The sequence below is a fragment of the Durio zibethinus genome, chromosome 28 (genome assembly GCF_047325235.1).
Source record: "Durio zibethinus cultivar Kanyao isolate XHJ-2024 chromosome 28, ASM4732523v1, whole genome shotgun sequence".
NCBI lineage: Eukaryota > Viridiplantae > Streptophyta > Magnoliopsida > Malvales > Malvaceae > Durio > Durio zibethinus.
The window spans coordinates 14,715,711-14,736,866 of record NC_143189.1 but is presented as its reverse complement, the minus strand read 5'-3'; the positions used below and the strand labels follow the sequence as shown (position 1 = coordinate 14,736,866).

Genomic DNA, 21,156 nt, shown 5'->3' with positions numbered 1-21,156 from the left:
CATAAAATCAATATCACATCAAAAAAAGTTAATACATACATCATTAAATTAATGATCACATCAACATTTTAACAATAAAAATTTGACAAATTAATAATTGAATTAAAATTATAAAATTAAAATAATACGAGAATTATATATCTAAAAATTATTTTAAAAGGATTAAATTTTTTAAATATAAAAAAATTAAATTTTATTAAAATACATGAACCATTATCATAATTTGAATTTTTTTTCAATTTTCTATTTAGTAATAATAAAAATAATTCATCTAACTCGTCACATGCCAATTTTCTTTTAAGATTTTATTATTATTTATTTAATAATAGCAAAAATAATTCAAGTTGGTTAACTTTTTTTTTTCGCAATCACCCAAAAAAAAAAACTCAACAAAAAAAATCCCTTAGACCACAACAATAATAGAAATAAAAAGGTAAAAATACATAAATAGTCAATTGTAAGGATGATTTAGTTATTTACCCACCACAAAATAGCTCTTTTTTTTTAAAATTTCTTTATTTTTTTATTTAATAATATTAATAAGAAAATTTCATGGTTTTTTCTCGCTATTTTATTTTGTTTCTTAATTATAAAATAGTTTTTTAATGAAATAATTTATAGAATATTTCTCAATTGTTTCATTGTAATCAAATTTGTTTTAAAATTAAAAATAGAATGATAAAATTAAACTAATTTAAAATTTAAAGATAAATTAAGATATTTCACATAAATAAATTAAAGATGAATTATTTGAAATATTATCAATGAAATTTTTTTAACCATATAAAATGGATTAATACGTTAGCAGATGTCATATTTCTTTTTTAATTATAAATTTTGAAAAATATTTATCATTTTATTAATTTTATTTATAAAATAAATAATTTTATTATTAATATATTTGATAATTTTCTAAAATTAAAATCTTTCACATAAATAATGTGATAAATTTACATTTTATCTTATTGTTTCTTTTTTCTAATAAATTTTTAGAAACAAAAAATCAAATTCTTGTCGCTCACTATGCTTGGGTTGGCTGTAGGGCCGCTTCACTTTCGAAAGACATGGTATTATGAATGATGCAGAAACGGACAGTAAAAGTAGGCGTTTACGTACCTCAGTCACCATCAATCAATCAAAACCTGCATTTTCAGAAAAAAAACAAAAAAAAAAACAGTGACGCTTCGGTCTCATGTTTTTATCAAATTCGAAGATTCATATACTTATATTATATAAAATATTAAAATTTATATATTTAATTATATTTTATATAAAAATTACATATTATAATAAATATTAATATAAAATTATAAAATTTATTTTATTTATTTTATTAAATTTAAATATAATAATTATTAAAATTTTAAATTATATTAATAAACTTTAAGTCAAAAATAAAGTTGAGAATAAATTTAAATACTTCAAATCGTGAATGGAAAGGGTAAAACTTTGTCGGTGATGGATCGGTAGCAACTGGTGGCCAGAAAAAGATTGAATGGCCATCGGAGAAAAGGAAAAAGGAAAAGGGAAACAGGGAATGAGGATTCATGGATGGAATAGCAAAATAGGATTTTAGGCGTTTTTAATAGATCTAGTAATTTTTTAATTATATTATGTAAAATATCATATTTATATCATATTTTATATAAAAATTATAATTTTATAATTTTATTAAATTTATTTATAGTTTTTTTAAAAATTTATATTATATTATATTATATTATATTTATATTTTATATTTATATTATTTTTGTTATTGTATTATATTTAAAATTATGAGATCTATTTTTTTTTTTTACAAATTTTATTATATAAACCCTAAAAAACTAAAGCTAAAAAAAAGTAAAAAAAAAAATTTCATAGTATGTCAACATCTAAATCTATATATTTTACTTATAAACTTATCTAATTTAAAAAAGAGAAAAAAGACAAAGACTGAAAAATATATTTTTAATTAATAATATCAAATGAATGTCACACAATTTTTTTAAAAATAATAAAATTAATTAAATATGTAAAAAATAAAAAAAATGTTAAAAAAATACCACATCAGCAAGTCAAATTTTACAACATTAATATATAAAAAAAAAAGTAAAAAAAAAAAAAAAAACTACCACATCACAAGTCTTACATCAAACTTTACAACATTAACATATATGATTTAACAATAATACTATATTGTATATATGATTTAACAATAATATTAAATTATATGGAGTAATAAGTAATGATACTCCTATTAAGTAATATCTTAATTTAGTTAAAAGAAAAAGGCTCATTTTTTTTTTTATGGTTTAATATTTAAATAAATCCTAGAATTTTATCTCAAAATGCAAATATGCCTTTTATCTTTTATTGAATGAAATTAAAATTATAAACATTTTATTTTATTATAATTATATTCATCAAATCTTAAATTTAAAAGAATAATGTCTAATTGATAGAATTTTTTTAAAAATTATTCTCTTTAATATTTATCGTTTAACTCATACAAATAAATTTAAATAAGTATTTTTTTTATAAAGTAAATCATCTAATTAAAAATTTTAAACAAAAAAATAGAATATTTTATATTATTAAAATTCTAATTACAATAAAATAAAAATTCTTAACCTTAATTTCATGCAATATAAGTTAAAAGATTTATTTACATTTTGGAATAAACTTAAAGAATTATTTACATACAATATTTTAAATGAAAGCTCAACATAAACCAAAAGGTTCTAATCAATGCTCAAAATTCAAACTTTCCCTTGACATAAATGTTAAGTAATTTGTTATGTAGATCAATAGTCACTAATTGTAATTGAAAAAAAAATTATTATAACTACAATTGAAAAAGAATTTCAATAAAAAATTTTTGCCAACATTTGAATTCGACTGATATGCAATAAGTTCAATTGTGGTGTGGCATAATCCAAATGAGCACTAAATCATTAGAAAAAGTTTTTCCGTACAGGTTAAACAAGGGCACTAATGGAAACTAGGGTAGGGAATAGGGATGATTGAAACAAAGAGACAGTGAATGATAATAACGTTAGCATTACTTCTCATACAATATCCACAACATGTATCTAAATTCTGAAACATCAAAAAGTTTGATGAGATACAAAATATCCTAAGCACAACAACTTAAACCACAATTCTTGTTCAATGCTGCAGAAATGACCCTCTGCTTTCTCATTTCTAATCTTCAATAAGCAATTTCGGTTTAGGATGATCACAATGCATTGATGTCATTCACCAGATTAATAAATTTTTAAGTAGTTGAAGCAAAAAACTGGAAAATGGCAATCAATACCATCAACCTAAAGCAAATCATATGCTACCACTCAATCAATTATATAGAAATTTCCAGGAAAAAATCAATGGCAACACTGAATTTTAAAACAAAAATAGAGGGGTCTTTCTGCAGTTAACTGACCACTAAACCAGCTCTGTTAATCATTCCTTACCGCTATCAACAAGGAAAGAGGATGGGCGAAGGATCCCTCTGCAATTTCCCATCAGATAAATCTAGTTTTTTCATCTTTTCTTCACACCAGAACAACTGCTCTTTACTGATCCTTGACATTCTAAGAACCCTGGAGATAATTTTGATGTCAATTAGGCCAAACAACAATGGAAAATCCTCATGTGTTAGCGGTCGGGATTTCTTTTTCCACCCTTTTGTTTTTTTACATAGTTCCTTCAGCTTCACCCCCTTCTGCAGAAAGAAATGAACATAAAGAAATCATCAGAAGTTACAATGAGTAGATCCATACAGAGTTTTTTGAACAGTACAACAAGGGGCATCCTCTTTAGTAATAGAGATAAGAGATCCCCATCTTCAATACCATGTAACAAAAAAAAAAATGAACATCTCCAAAGAATGGCAAGTGCAATTAAAGAGTAAGCCACCAAGAGTCCATCGATAATACAGCTGGTGAACATTAGTAGCACGATGTTTGTATTGACCAAACACGCTTATATTTGGCACAAATTGTGTCAATTTGAAATCCAAATTTTATTGGTTTAAAAAGCGTACTTTTATTTGAAATTTGTGTCCTTTCATATTGCAAAGGGATGGTAGAAAATTAAGATTTTCTAGCAGTCTAGCATAATTGTTTAACTTTTGTTTTGTTACAGCATTTCATTACCTCTAATAGTGTAGCCAATAGGAGATAAAGAGCCAAACTAAACAATATACTTAAATGTTCTAGGATAGCTTTACAATTTCAAATAAAATGGCAATTCACGCATGCTCATTAGAATATCAAAGCAAGCCAAGCAAATGAACTATTAATAATCATGGGGCACGAACCTGGTTGCAACTCTCATAAAGCAAAGTATTCAATAAAACTAGTTAGAAGGGGTGTAATGTGGGCAATTATATGTAATCAAGTAGTAACCTATAAAGTTGAAATGGATAGCATAGCATGAAGTTACCTTCTCTAATAAAGACTGAACTTGTTGGAGAGGGGTAGCCATTGGGTTTTGGTTTCCAAACAGGTTAATAATGCTACTATTTTTTTTCTTGTCCGTTTTTACAAACTGCCGGAATGTCAGGATTGAACTCTCGATAATCCTGATGATATCAGGAGCAAGGACCACATAATCTGATTCATCTTCCACCTTTTCCTTCTGATCTGAACCTGTAAAGATTCAAGGAAGAATTACCTTTTAAGTAAATAGAACCAATCCTATCAAGTACTTCCTCATTCGGTTAAACAGAAAAAATATAGCAGATTCATTTACAGAACCTAGTTTCAGTGTGTAAACTGAAATAATTATTAGGCCACAAAGAAAATCCAAGTTTCCTACTTTTTTCCCCCAACAATCCTCAAAGATTTACCTTGTATGTTTGGAATTTGAAGCAGCTTAGGCAAAATATTCCTAGCACGGGCATAGATTTCAGTTCTGAGACCATCCTGGAAAGGTTCATTTTCAATGAACCTCTGTAACAAAACCTGGAATTGTTGAAGCTGCTGAGCACTGCAGTTGTAACAGGTGGGATTCTCAGGATGGCACAAAACTATCTGGCTGAGTTGTGTATATTGGCAATGAAGTGCTTCCCAAGTTAAGCAAATTTGAGCTACATATGCTATTTCAAGATCCTGATATGGGTTACTTATAGGCTGCTGCAGGTGCTCCGTTTCTTCATCAGGTTCTTCAACCTTCTTCAAGGAAAGGCAGCGCAGGGGGGATGCAAGCTTCTTAGATGCAGATTTTGGTGGAGTTGAAGGATATCTGGGGCCTGTAAGACAATTATTTGCAATGAGAATTCAAGATTCAACTTTAACAAGGAGACCACAAAGCTAAAACTAAACAAAAGGTGAAAATATTTCAGAAAACACCTCTACACCCACCAACAACAAAAAAAAAAAAAAAAATTGAAACCCCAATGATCCTACATATGGCACTTAGTACTATACTTTAGCACCTAAGAGTAGAATTGAGTCAACAAGAAAGCTGTTGACTCAGATTTGTTTAGCAGTGTGCTAGCCTGAATTTCAAGATCTCCTCTCACGTTTGAAACCTTAGTTTCTCGTTTCTTCCATCACCAACTTGCAAATATATAGTAAAAGGCAAAAAAAAAATTGTCCATTCAAAGAAGAGGAGCTGCTTAAGAGTTGAAGTACAATATTCCAAGAAATGGCTCACTTTTCCTTAATTTGAAGTTTTATTATAGCCACGGGAGGAACAAACCACATTTTAGTTATGCATAGATGCAGTCAGCTTTCCTAGATAAGAACACAATAGTTTGACCCTCTCTAGCCAAATTCTTTCTAAGAACATTAAATTGCTGCAATTATTAATTGAAATTCAACAGCACAAACATAGCTAAAGGAAATAATATCCTTAGATTAACAAAACTGGACAAGTTAAAAGAGTTATCCTTCCATTATAAACACAATATAAAGCTGTAAGAGTTTTAACTAAATTCTTTGGTTCCCATCAACATCAACCAAGACCATGTTGAACAAGCATCAAACCTGTAGAAAACCTCAAACTAGGAGCACCTGACAAAGTACGGAGTAAAACACGAAGGTCTACAAGGGGAGAAAAAGAAAACACTGCCAAAAAATAGCATTCATCATTAATTGCATCTACCAGTGCTGTATGATTACTCAGATTGTCAGACAGGACAATAGCTATAATTTTACAAAAATTAATGAGCTTACAGCCTGAAGCAAAAGAAAAAAAAGAGGGTAAATGACAGAAAGCAATAAAACGAATGAGAATGACTCCAATTAATATTGCACCAATCCCAACACCCAACACTTAAGTGAAGCATTAAGAAGCAAGCGTACTGAGTTCCAGGAAAACTCTTTTTCATAAAGGGAAATACAAATTGACAAATCATGAATAAGGTCAAGAAGCTTAATTCCGAGGCTAATCAGATGGCATTGTACTCAATAATCTAATATGTTGCATCCCTCACAAGCTTATTCAGCTCACTAATTTGGACAATATTATTTTCTCAAGTAAATTTAAGGAGATTCATATCACAAACAGATGAGTGGTGACATCTACAAAGCCTGAATCACCACCCTACTTCCCACTAAGACCTTGTACATTTGGAACTCCTATGTGCTTGTGGTGCTAGTGAAGTGCAAAAGAAAGAAACTTCTAACTAGAAATTTCAACCCAATCAGGCAACAGCATGTCTCCTCAAAATGCAGCTAATATGATTTCCCAGCAGAAATGTAAGAACTAAAAGCTCGTATAGCCACAGCTTCCTCACAGTGTAAAATCAGACAATGCAACAGAGATGATGGAAATATTTACCAGCTTCCTTGAGCTGCTGTGCAATCATCCGATCAAAGAACAGCATACGCTCACAATACTTTTCATAAACAGCATCAAACCCACCCCACCATTGTCTGCCTTCTGCTTCCACATCCCTCCACTCAGTAGAGCTGGTCTCACCAGCCTCCTCTTCCTCGTCCTCAGGGTACGACTCCTCTTCTTCTTCAGGAATCAACACCATAAAACTGTTTCTTCTTAGTTCTTTCAATCTCCTCTTCACCTCATTCGTAATAAAATCATCATCATCATCCTCAACTTCAGCTGCAGGATCAGCTTTGGATGATTTATTTAAATCATTATCACCTCCAGTAGCACCATTCTCATTCTTTGGTTCTTCTGGTTTTGGTACAGGCTTATCCTCCAAATCCTTTTCAAGGTCAGGCTTGTGGGCTTTCCTAAACTTCTTAACTTTCAAGAAATCCATCTCCTACACTTTTTTCTGCTGCCAAATAAGCTTCTTTTTTTTTTTTTTTCTCTTTAATATTGAAGCTTTAGAAACTAGATTCTGTGATATAAATTACACTTATAGATCCCAGAATCATACCAAGATACTCAGAGAGTAACTTTTCAACTAGAGAATAATATTCTTATTCCAGCAAATGTCAGATATCCAAGCCAACATGCCAAGAGAAGAACCAGTAAATTGAGCCACAGAAAGTCCTTTGGTAGCAACAGTTAAAATCCAGACTCCTTGAATATATTTTAAGCAAGCATCTGAAGATCTCACCTTAGACAAGAATATCATCTGAGATAGCCCAAGTTTGCAATCAAAAAGCAGCTTTCAATGCAATTGATACATAAGCAGAAGCTCTACAACAGAGAAAAAAAAGTAGTCATTTCTCACTCAAAACCTATGAAAACAGCACTATAGCAGAAAGTGAACAAAACCCTTAACAGAGAGGCCACTGAAAGTACATTTCTTTCAGAATCATTCACTTCAAAACTTCCATTAAAACCTCACAAAGATTTGTGATTCCCTTACCATTTACGCTCCGAAAAGCACATTACTAATCAACCAATCACAACAAAACAATCAAAGAAAACCCAAGAATCTTCAAAGAAGGCTTTAGCATTTACAGTGATCAAAACCCCCTCCAAAAAGGCAAAAACTGCCTCACAAGTTTTTCTTTTGCTTTTTTATTTTAGCATTTCACTCACTACCTAAAAAAAAAAAAAAACCAGATTTTTCTAACCCACATTACACTTGTAGAATCAAAATGGAAAAATCTCACAAAAGATGGTTGGAAAAGCAATGAAATCAACTAAAGTTTCACCTTTTTAATTTTTTAAAAAATATTTTTAACGCTCATTTCCATTAAAACAAATAAAACCCACATGAAATCTGCCGACAATGAGAGAAATTTTGAAGAATGCATAAATGAATCAACCATCCAGGTTTCTTGAACAAAAGGTAAAGGGAACCCTGCCTTTCTGAAATAACTGGAAACAGAAAGACTGTACTTGACTACTGAGAAAACAACAGTGATTTGTTGGGAACAATGAAAAGTCCAATTAATGTCAAACAACCAAACAAAATTTTCTTTCATATTCACTTTCTTTTCAAAATATTTTTTTTGAAATAAAAAGAAATTGTTTAATTTTGCTAGTTAATAATAGAAATTTTAAAATAATAATTTAAACTTTATAAATGAAATTTAAATATTTACAGAATTTTTATTAAAAATATAAAAATAAATAAAAATAAGAAAGCACGAGACCCGAGGGAAACAGTGAGCATCGTGCAGAGAATATTGTCAGAAATGAGAAAGCAAAGCACTCTCTCTGCAATAAACCAAATTGAAAGCCCCGCCAAATATGGGTTTTGATTTGTGCGCTTTTTTCTTTTTTTTTTTCCCATTTTACCCTTTTGTTTCCATTTTTAAATCATTTTCTTGTCCTTTTCTCTCTGCTACAATTTGAACTGTCCGTCCGATCACTTGATTGTTGATTCCAGCAATTTCTTTCATTTTTTTTATTAAAAACCGAATAAATCTGATGCATAAATATGATTCAACAATCCAACAATTTCGAAAAAAAATATTTATATCATTTTTATTCTTTTTTTTTTATTTTTTTATTTTTTGCGAAATTGAATTCAGCCGATCATATTAAAGATCGGTTTTGCTGGGTCATGAGTCCGTTACTTGTTTGAAAGGCTGAGAAAAAAAAGTAGAGAAAAATTCGAAAATTAATTTTATATTATAATATTAGTTTGATTTGAATTTTTTTATTTCGTTTTAAATTTGAATATTAAATATTTATAGAATTTGAATTAGATTTTAAATAAGAAATAAAATTGAATTTAATTATATATTTTTATTAATTTTTATATATATTTAAAATTTTTATAAAATAAAAATAATATTTTATTTTTAAATTTATTTAAATACATTAAAATAATATAAAAAATTTAAATTTAAATTTAAAAATTAATAAATCAAATGATAAAATTCTATTAAAATCAATGATATAAAATTTTAATTTAAATTCAAATTAAATTTTAAAAATTTGTAATTTTTATATTACCTTAAAAATAAAATTAAATTTCGATCCCACTGAAAACTTCTAATGAAATCAAGGTTGACTAGATTTCAATAAGTGTTTGTTATGTAAATTATTTTTTTTATATTTAAAATCATTTTGTAAGTAGTAGAAAGATGAAATCTTTTACCTCTTGCATAACAGATTATATATTTAAAATATAATTAATTTATATTAACTACTAAAATGAAGTTTTTAGTGGTCTTTTGAAGATGATTTTAATTTTGACACTAATTCGTTAGCCATCCATTCAAAAAAAATTTTAGTTTTGCGATTTTTTTACTTTTTCTTCCAAATAAAAAATATTTATACTTTTTTTAAATTATTTCTAAAAAATAAAAAATATATAGTTAGGGATGAAGGATGTGTCATTCAATTAGCAACCCACAATTTTATTTTTTTTTTTGGAAAATTTCACATACAATATTTGTGATTTATGAGTTTCTCACTTACACTTTCATGGAAAATTTTTCCTCATTTATAATTTTGTGGTGTATTTTCATTGTCAGAAGAGAGTAACAACGTTAAAAATCAAGCAAGTTTTAGTGAAATTATAAAATTGCTCTCATTTTTATTTTTTAATGTCGTTATCTTTTCTGGTAACAGAAGTAAACCACAAAATTACAAGTGGAAAAAAAATTTTCATAAGGATGTAAGTGAGAAAGTCACAAACTATAGGGATTTATATAAATGTTACCTTTTTATTTATTTATTTTTAATTTTGGGACATTTTTAAAATTTTTTTTTTAAAAATAAAGTAAAAAATATAACAACAATAACAAACTAAGCCTTATATTCTATAACTCTAAAGTCGGTTATATGAAAGCCAGAAAAGAAATCATGTTAGGTCATAATTTTAAATTTTCTTGTACCACTCATTTTTTTCAAAAACAACATTTTAATTTATTTACTTAATCCTCATATCATTTTTTATTACTTGTATCATGTCTTTGTAGTCTACCTTTAGAAGTTTTGGTCTCTTCTAAATCTAAAAGCTTATTTTTGCTAACTGATGCACATATAAACCTATATTTTACATGTCCAAAACATCTCAAACATCATTCTCTCATCTTTTTCTCAATTCAAACAACCTCTAATTTTTCTCAAATATCTTTATTTTTTATTTTATCCCTTCTAGTTTTGTCACATATTCATCTATGCCCTTGTATCTCAACTATACTCATTTTCTTTTCATGTTACTTCATAATGGCCTAATACTCAGTTTCATATAACAAGTAAGTCTTACAATTATTTTATACAATTTTGCTTTTAACTTTAAAAATTGTTGTAATCACACAACACACCCTAATTACTTCATCACCTCAAGCATTTTACTTGAATCTTATGATTTATAACATTTTCAATCTCAGCATCATTCTGAATAATTCATCCCAAATATTGAAAATGACTACTATTTGGTATTAGCTCACCACTCAATTTAATCATACTATTACTTGCTTCCTTATGATTACTAAACTTATATTATATATATTCAGTTTTAGATCTACTTAGTAACCTTACGACTTTAGTGTATGCCTCCATAATTCCAATTTTGCCTTAAGATCATCATTAGTTTTAGTAATAAGACTATATCATCGACATATAACATACATTATAGCACTTTGTCTTGGATATGTCTAATGAGCTTATCCATAACTAATATAAAAAGAAATAGACTTAGTGCTGAGCTTTGATACAATCTTGAAGTAATGGGAAAGCTATTAGTCACATTCAAAAATGTTTTTATATTCGTTACAACTCCTTCATACATATCTTTAACTATGTTAATGTACTTTAAAGGAATTTTTTTCTTCATTAAGGCTTACCAAAGTACCTCTTAAGGAACTCTATCGTATGCTTTTTCTAAATCAATAAATACTATATATAGATCTTTCTTTTTTGCCTAAAAACCCTAAAAAAAAAAGCCTCAATAAGTAAATTACCTTTATTATAGAAAGTCTTGGCATCAAACCAAATTGGTTTTCAAAAAAAAAAAATCTCATATCATAACTTACATTTAATTGCTCTCTCCTAAAATTTCATAGTATACACATAAGCTTTATTTCTTGACAGTTTGAACAATTTTGTATATAACTTTTATTCTTGTATAAAGGTACTAGAGTACTCTTTCTCTATTCTTTTAATATCTTTTAAATATGTTAAATTTTGTTGAAAAGATTTGTCAATCTTCCTATCTTTATTTCACTCAAGTATTTTCAATCTTTAATTGGGATTCCATTTAGTTTTACAACTTTATTTGCTTTCATCATTTTCAAAGTCTCTTTAATCTCATACCTTTTAATATTATATTTAAACACACAATTTATACCCTTAAAAGATATGTTACACCCACCTATATCATGCTCAAAATTACTATTAAAATATTGTCAAAATAATATCTTCATCTCTTTTTAATCTCCTCATTTTTCACTAAAACTTTATTGTCACCGCCTTTGATCCATCTTTTACCATTAAGATCTTACTCTTCTTATCCCTCATCTTAACACCTTTGAACAATTTTTTTCTCTAATTTTTGTCTCTAATTTTCTATATAATTTCACATGGATCCTAGTCTTTAAATTTAGAATAGCTTTTTTGGCTTTCTTTTTTGTTATCTTATACTTTAAATAACTCGTCTCATATCTATTGTTTCTTAAACTTTATAACACTCTCACTTAGCTTTAATTGTGTTTTCACATCCTTATTCCATCACTTAGACTCTTTTCCCAATGGTACACAACCCTAGATTCGCCAAGCGTCTCTTTAGCAACTCTTTGAATTTTGGTAGAAATATTTTCTCACATTACTTTTACATCCTCATCAGGTTTTCAATTATCCTCTTTTATCAATCTATATCTAAAATCTAACATTTTATTCTCTTTTAAGTTTCACCATTTAATACATGTTCATGACTCTGATGTATCCTCTTTAACCCTCAAAGGTGAAAGATATCTAAAACTAGCAATCTATATTGTGTTGTTACACTTTTACTCGGTATAATCTTACAATCTTTATAGCTATTTTTATCATATTTCCTCATTAAAAAAAAAGAAATTAATTTGATTAACATTTGATCGACTCTTAAAAGTCACCAAATGTGATTCTTTTTTCTCAAAATACAAATTTAATATAGTTAGGTCAAATGTTGTAGCAAACTCTATAATATTATCCCCAATATCATTTCTTTTTCCAAAGCCATAACCTCTATGTACCTTCTCAAAGTCGGTACAATCCTTGCCTACATGACCATTCATGTCTCCTCTAATAAACAACTTTTTCTCTATTTACTATGGCTCATACTATCTCTTCTAAATCTTCTTAAAATTTTTGCTTACTCGCTTGATCCTAACCTATTTATGAGGTGTAAGCACTAAGGATATTAATAGTTTCCTTTCCTAATATAAGTTTAACATGTAAAATTTTATCTCTTTTTTTTTTACCTTCAACCACATCATCTTTTAAATTCTTATCTATAATTATCCCCATTCTATTTTTACTTTTTTTTTAATTGTGTATAAAAACTTAGAGCCCCATATTTCTATCTTTCTAGTCTTTTTCCTTACCCACTTAGTTTTTTGGAGACACATAATATTACTTCCTATCGTAGTCATTATCTTTCCTATCTCTACTAGCTTACTAGTAAACGATATTATATTCAAAGTAGCTAAGCTAACTTACCCTCATGGACTACCTTCATTACTCGTGTTCTTCCATTAAAATAAGAGAACTTTTGCCTATGTGACACCACAACCAAAAGGCAATGTGGCATGTCACTTTCGGGTGATGACTTAGCAACTTTTTTCTAATTTAACATTATATTTGGGCTCGATGTAGTGTGTCGTTGGAAGGTGATAACTTAATGAAAATTTTTATTTTGGTCTTTCATCATAGTTTGATTATATTTAATGTTGGCTCTCATCTGATCGTAACTCTCCTTGCTTTATCGGGGCTTGGAACACATAAATAGAGTTTAAATAAAAAAATTTAAAAATTTAAAAAATAAAAAATAAAGTAAAGGCGTGGTTTTTATACTTTTCCTCTTATTAATTTTTCCTTTAACTTTTTTTTAAAAAATATTATTTTGTAAAAAATTATAAAAAATAATAATAATAAAAAAAAGAAATCATCGATATTTTTTCATTTCATCTCTTTTAAATTTTCCATTAACTTTTCCTAAATAAATATTTTTCATAAAAAAATTCAAAAAATAAAGAAAATACAAATATCAATAAGCAATAATCACTAATAAATTTATCATCATCAATAATAATAAGAATAATTAAAATTGTCATCAAGTAGGGATAATTCTAAATTGAAGTACCCATTTCATTATCAAAAATGAAATATCAAAACATAAAAGATTTCATTTATTATTTATAACAAATAAAATATTAAAATATTAAAAATATATCTTAAATAATTATACTATTCATCATACTATTCATATCTTAAACGTGTTTGATGCGTTTAATAGGTGTAAGATATAAAAAATATGTTTAGTTTAATCGTGTCATATGAGTATATCACATGAAACACTTTTAATTGTATGTAAACAATACTTACATATGTAAGACACGAGTACACATTTAATATATGTAAGACACATTTAACATGATTTTATATTTATTTTAATTTAATATAAGCATATAAAATTATTTTAAAATTGAAATTATCATATGTAATTACCTATTCAATATAACAATATTTAACAATATACTATTTTTATCTGCAATTGACACCTATCTTATGTGAGTCACATTTTTTTCTACCTGTTTTTTTTTTATGTAGTCAACTATTTTTTCTACCCGTCAATTATTAGTTAATAATAATTTAAATTCTAATGCCATGTTTCTTAAAACAATAACTCAATTTGTTTTAACAGTTAATGAAAACAAAGCTTGTGTGAGACTGAATCCAGATGAGAGGAAAATGATTAATCTGACTAAAAACTCATAAAAAAACAGAGCATTTGACTACTTATATTCAACGTTCGACTATCCAACTATTTTTTTCATTCTAGAAAGCTCATTAAAACTATAATAATCGAGTGTCCAAGAAAGGCATTTGACTATCTGATGCTCAAATTTGAGAAAATCAAATCTCCAATGGCTTTATTTTTATTTTTTGCAAGAGATCTTCTACTATTAATGTCCCAATCAAATTTCAAACTGCTAGAAAGTCTCTTTCACCTCTAAATCCATCCAATAAGGCTAAAAAACAACAAGAAATTGAACAAAAGAAAATATCAAAGCATTTCATTCAAGATATTAAAGAAATCTCTCTTCAAGAGTATTGAGCTTTACTTTTCGTATCTTGAGAGAAAAATTATAACAAGTTTATTTTATATAATCTGGTCAATGAGTGATCTTAAACACATTTGTAGTTTGTTAGAAAGTCAAAAAAACACTTTGGTGTTTTATTGAGCTTGGGTTGCTCAAATGTTTGTAAGTGTCAGGATAACATTTGGATTAGGATTTGTGCATCCTAGGTTTGAGCTTGCAATAGCTCAATTCTATAGATAGGCAGTGGAAATTATAATTTTACTGTATAGGTTTTAAATCTTTGGCTAGGCTTGTTAAGGTAGTAAACGTAGGTCAATGAGGGTCGGACCCATTATACATCGTTGTGCATCAACTTCTTCTCCAACCTTACTAGGTGAAATTTGCTTCTTGTTTTTATCTTTGTTGTTAAAGCATATGAACTTTTCAATCTTCATTTTATTTTCATAGATTGCTATTCACCTTTTCTAGCATATTCTACTTAGGACCAACAAGTGATATCAGAGTTAATTCATATTTGAAAGGTTAACATATTCCAAGAGTGATCCATGGCATCAACAACTGTTAGTCTGAATTTTACAAAAGTCAATTGTATTAGTAGACTTTCACTTTTTGATAGAACAAATTATCAATGTTGGTGAACAAAGATATCCATTTACATTAAAACTTGTGATTATGAAGTGCAAAATGTTATTATGGATGGTTTTTACATGCCTACAAAGATTTCTTCTACAATTGATGAGAAAATTTTTTTAAAAAGAAAATTCAAGTGCAATAACAATTAATACTAAATAGTCTTCTAGTGTAGGTTGAGATCCTAGACAATAATATAATCAGGTTCATTTTGTAAAGCGAACCACAAGCAAACCCTTTTTATTTTAAATGTGGTTTTTGAAAAGACTTCAAGGATGAGAGGTGAAAGTGGATTGATGCAGAAACAAGAAAAATGCAGACCAATTTCAAAACTATGAATGTTCTTCTTTGTGCTTTGGGTATCACTGCATTCAATAGAGTTTTTAATTACTTAACAGTGAAAGAGATTCTTAAAAAGCTAGAGAAATTCCATTGAGAAGCAAAAAAGGATGATTCATTTGAAAAAACATCTTATTCAACCAATGGCAAAACAAATGATAATGATGTTGCAAATGAGCAATATTCAAATAAATATCAATTATGTTTGACGGCTAATAATAAATTTAAGGTAAAATATTCTTGATCCTAATTTAGTGAATCCCTAGATGATTTATATGATGAATTGTTTAATGAATATGAAATCATAAGTGTAAAGATTTTAGAAAGAAAATTGCATCACTTACATTAGATTTAAAGAATGCAAGAAAATAGTATGATTTAATTATTAAAAGTAAAAATGATTTGCAAAAAGAGTTAGAACTTACACATTTTGAATTTGAAGCTCTTAAGTTAAAATTAGAAAAAAAGGGTAAAAAATTAGAAAACTATTGCTCTTAAAATCTCACTTGAGGATAACTTGAAACGGAACATGAATGTACATCTTAGAGTTAGGAAAAGATTTTTTTTCATATAGGTATAGAGATTTTCATTCTCCATATCATTGTTATATTTGTGGAAAGAAAAAAAAAACATATTTCTTATGGTTGTTATTATAAGAACGATGATCATTCAAAAATCAAAAGAGTATAGTTCCAAAAAGATCTCGTGTTTTGAGGAACTCCAAATACCAATCAAGGTATGGGTACTTATCTTTACATATGAAAATATGTATTTGTGGGTTGAGCAAGAGCCAATTTTAGTTAAACTTAAAGGATCCAAATTGCTCTAGTTCAAATGAGCTAAGTCGACATTGATTAGCCAAGTCTAGGGCAAATCGTCCCATTCTAACCTTGGGCAGGCCAACAACATTACCCATGTTTTCTCCTTCCCTTATCTCTCTCCCTTCTATTTTCTTTTTCTTTCATCCATTTTCTCTCTCTTCCAGATCTTTTTTTTTTTATTTTGTTTTAATATTTTTTAAAATCAAATTTTATTTTAAAATTTATTTTAATCTTTTGCGTATGTGGCGATAACTGGACATTTATGATACATAACGTGATTTTATTTTATATTCATTCGACTTTAGACATTTGATTGACAGTAACAATATAAAGTTCCAAACTATTATATGGAATAAAAGTTTGAGTATTAAAATGAAACTTTTATTTTTTTTAGGTACCAAACTGATAAAAGATATATGATATATTGACCATTTTATATATTAACCTTATAATATATAAGGTAAGGAACCTCGACTATGCTCGTGATAAAAAATTTTCAGTTAAAAAGTATATATATTTAATTATTTATGTGATTTGAGCATAAACCTAGAAAAGTTAAATAATAAATGCATGGACAGTTAAAAAAAAAAACCCACAAAATGATCCTAACTAAGCTTAGTCGATTGTTTACAAAGAGAACACAAACAAAACCCATATCCTCTCAAATTTGACCAATCATTTCTTTATCAACTTCTTTATAAAAACAAATTCTTGACCATATGAATCAACATATAATTCATTCTCCATCCAACTCTCTCCACTACAAGCCAAGGCCATAGTCTAAATCTAACTTTAATCAAGCCATCTTTTTTATAACTTACATTTTGTACTTATTCCTTTTTATCATTTCTTCTTTTCTTTTTGCTTACCTCAATAACAATAACAATCCAAGTGTAAGAATTTTGAAATGGCATGTAGAAATTTGGAATCTTTGTCTTGTTTGAGACTTTGGTTTTGTTTCTCTTTTAATTTATTGTCTTATAATGATATTTTTGTTTTCTTGACTTTGTTGTTTTGTTTTGAAAGGTGATGTTAACATGATTTTATAATAACCCTTTTATTGCTAATATGAATTCAAGTGAAAATCACTTTGTTCTTTTTAAAAGAATGATTTTGAAGACCAAAAATGGTTATGTTTCTTTAAAATGGGGTATTGATATTAAATTAAATAAATAATAAAATATTTAATTAATATATATACTTAAGGCAAGATGATATGTGTTTTTTTCTTTTTTAAATAGGGATTAAGGATAGATAGAATAGACCTTCAAACTAAAAACAACGAGGTAATAAGGGTGTTTGCCATTTTTAATTTCTTTAATTACTAGTTAATGAAAGATGTTTATATGATACTCAGTTTGGAGTAAATTAGACTAGAACACAACTTGTTCAATAATTAATTTTAATTAAGATGGTCTCTTTATTTTTTTTGTTTTTGGATAAAATGTAAATTTATCAATTTATATGTAAGTGGTTTTATCTTTATACTTTTAATTTTGAAATAAATTTAACATCATATCTCTAATTCTAAAATAAATTTAATCAAAATATAATAATTGAATAAAACATAAAATATTTTATTAAAATTTATTTTTTAATTAAAAAATAAAAATAAAATGATAGGAAAAACTAAACATGTAATAAAAATTAAAAAAAATTTTCTTTTATTCCTTTTTCTTGTTTATCATAGTATTTTTCCATTAAATATAATATTTAATTATGATTTTTTTTATCTAAAATTAGAAGTATAGTGATGGATTTGCTTCAAAAGTAAAAATATGATGATAAAATTACATTTTTTAAAATTATTTTTGTGACTTTTAAGATAGACTAAATATTTTAAAAAATATTCTCCTTATGTTATATCTTGATCTAATTTCTTTAAAAATTGAAAGTATAATACTAATTGTGTTTAAAAATAAGTATAATACTAATTAAAAAATTAATGATAAAATTAAATCATCTGTGTAAGTGAAGTGATAAATTCACACCATATCTTTTCTTTTTAATGAGATATTAAAACACTTATTTGCATAAAAGAAAAACTTATTATTTAAAAAAATACATAATAATTTTGTCACTAACACTATAATCCATTTAAAATAGCTTGAATATATCATAGACTTAATTTTATGCAATATATTAAAAGAAAATTGTAAATACATCTCCAAAATTACTTTTACATTGAATTTCTAAATAGATTCGTAATTTAAATCTAAAAATTATATTTTTACTTAGTAAATCCCACACCTTAAATTTTCATTTTTCATAAACACCTTCCTCACACCCATTCTCCCTCGATTCTCTCATAATCACACTCAAATTCTAACCCGAAAATCAATATAAAATCACAAAGATTCAAGGTTAATCAATTCGCCAATTTTCTAATTAAATGTAATTCATTTGTTTTTGTTTTGATTTCATTTGTTTTGGTTATTTCATTTATGAAATTGGGTGACATTGATTTTGCATTTCCTAGCTTCCAGATTTGCATTTTCATAAATATCTTGAAGTTTTTGGAAATGCATTTTCGAAAACTTAGAAAAGCTTCCAAAAATGCATGAAAAACTTTAAAAGCTTCCAAATTTGCATTTACAAAAACTTTTAAAATTTTTCAGATTTTCATATCTGAAAACTTTTAAAAGTTTTTGAATTTACATCTCTAAACACCTTTAAAAGTTTTCGGACTAACACATCTAAAAACTTAGAAATCATGAAATAAGTTTCATATTTACTATCAGTATCATGTATACATTAAATCTTGCATATTTGTTGTGAGAGAATTTGTTGACCATCTATTATATGTGGCATGAATGAGAAAAAGTTGGTGTTAGTCAAAGTGGTGGGTGTGTTACAGCCAATACTTGAAAGCATCTAGTTATCACTAAAAGGAAATGATGAGTTGATGAACATGTAGATAAACTGATTGTTCATCCCTTAGAACATAACATTATTGATGAGGATAGACCTTTCACCCAATAGCCTGATAATATGTGTAAAGATGATACAAAAAAATTGGCTAAGCCATTTCTTAGAGGGTCGACAGATACTTCTCTACTTAAAAGCTTTAGCACTAATGTTGCAGTATAAATATAGAATGACCATGTAATAAATTCAACAATGATAATGCTTATTCATTTTACTTAAGGTATGTAAAGTTAATTTTATTTATTATTGTTGTTGCTATAAGAGTGAGCTATGTTAAAATCGACTAACAATAAGGCAAAATTAGAGCTATGACCTCTAGATATTTTTCGACAGCATATCCATGGGAGCATTATTAGGTCATAATTGGATTCATTGATCAACTGCATGTATCATATGTTTAACAATATGATAGTGTTTGTATTGGTTGAAAGGTGACAGCTTGAGATGAACATTTTTCACCTATTATTTCGTGAGATGACTATCACGTTGGATGATGTGTATGTGATCTTTCACTTACCCGTCAATAGGCGATAATAAACTATTAAGCATTGATATTTGGTGATGTGAATGTGATGCTAGTGCGGTTACCTAAAGTGTTTAAGGCTTAGACCGTTAATGAGATAAAAGTTTATTGTGATCCATCTATTAGGTTATAGTGGTTGTGAAATATATTTAAAGATGTTACTAATAGAGCTTTTACAAGAGAATGGAGTGTGCTAGCATGGCTTTTTAACTTTATCTTTTAGGGTGTATACTATTTGTTGACAATAGTGGAGATAAATTGTTAGTAGTGTACTTAACCTTTTTTAGCAACTCAAGTACCATCGAGTCATATGCTTAAAGACAGCTTGCCTAATATATTCATATAAGCAGCTTAGTTTGACATTCATCAAATAGTTGATTGTATTATGTTTTTTTAGGTATGTGTATTAAAATATATATATGATTTTGTGGATTAGTTATGTTAGTTTGTTTTATTGAAATGAACATATGAATGATGATGCTTAATGTATTTGAAGTATACATGGATTTATGAGCACTTTCCTACATTAGGTATAATAGTTAACATGACATATTCTAATGTTGAACTTTATTCTTAGCGATGCAAGTTCCATATGTGTGTGATCCATTACAGCGATTACAAAAGCCATTGGATGGCTTACTCCCATATCAAGTGTGTTGAAACCCTTATGTGAGGCAATGACAACAGCACTTATTACAGAAGATTTTTTTTTGGGTGTATGAAGTATGGGTCTATTGTAGAGCCATATCATCCGAAAAAGTTTCTATAATAGTTCACTTTTGTACAAACTATTTCTCTAACTTCTTTGACACCTCTTGAGGTTCATCCTTCACCACGTATATTGTTGCCTACAACTTTTTGAATTGATATTATGAGAGATGGGATATGTATGTCCTATCTACTAAGCATCAAGGGCGATGATGTTAGACACTGAGCAAGTGTTCACTAGATTATGATGCATAATGCATCAATTTCACATTAGCATGTTAAAAATTTGAAATGTAGATCCAAATTTTAGTGTCAACCAATTGATAGTAGGCCTATCAGTGATACTGTAAGTCATGATTTTATTAGTTTTTGTTAATGTAATATTAATTAAAATATGTTTTCAATATTAATTAACTTGTTAATGTTTTACAGCCGAGCTTGATGGCATTGTCTGTCCTTCATGATGCTTTATCTCGTGAATTAGATTAATGAGTCAATTTATGAAAATGAGCAGTTATTAAAGCACATACCATATTTTTTAGGTCGTCAACTATAGCTAGTAGTAGTTAGTCTAGGCCAGTTGCATTAGCAT

The 21,156-nt window shown here is 27.4% G+C and overlaps 1 protein-coding gene across 5 annotated transcripts; it reads right to left on the bottom strand.

Moving 5' to 3' along the window:
* Window positions 1-3,022: 3,022 nt before the first annotated feature.
* On the bottom strand, window positions 3,023-8,388 carry LOC111281063 (DUF1666 family protein (DUF1666)). 5 transcript variants are annotated; one of them, XM_089757373.1, is made up of 5 exons: window positions 8,220-8,388; window positions 6,772-7,602; window positions 4,835-5,236; window positions 4,429-4,634; window positions 3,023-3,706 (listed from the first exon to the last, which is right to left on the bottom strand). In XM_089757373.1, the coding sequence occupies exons 2-5, from the start codon at window positions 7,214-7,216 to the stop codon at window positions 3,461-3,463; spliced, it is 1,299 nt and encodes a 432-aa protein (XP_089613499.1). In that variant the 5' UTR covers window positions 7,217-7,602; window positions 8,220-8,388; the 3' UTR covers window positions 3,023-3,460. The 5 variants fall into 5 exon arrangements, with proteins under 5 accessions (XP_089613499.1, XP_089613501.1, XP_089613500.1 ...); XM_089757375.1 differs by having other exon boundaries at window positions 8,128-8,276; XM_089757374.1 differs by having other exon boundaries at window positions 8,067-8,225.
* Between the last annotated feature and the right edge of the window lie 12,768 nt (window positions 8,389-21,156).

Excerpts from the sequence above, each read along its gene's own strand:
- LOC111281063 (XM_089757373.1), bottom strand. The coding sequence starts at position 7,216 with ATGGATTTCTTGAAAGTTAAGAAGTTTAGGAAAGCCCACAAGCCTGAC. Across the intron at positions 5,237-6,771 it reads ACAGCAGCTCAAGGAAGCTG|GCCCCAGATATCCTTCAACT; the intron begins GTAAATATTTCC and ends ATTGTCTTACAG. Across the intron at positions 3,707-4,428 it reads TTCAGTCTTTATTAGAGAAG|AAGGGGGTGAAGCTGAAGGA; the intron begins GTAACTTCATGC and ends TTCTTTCTGCAG.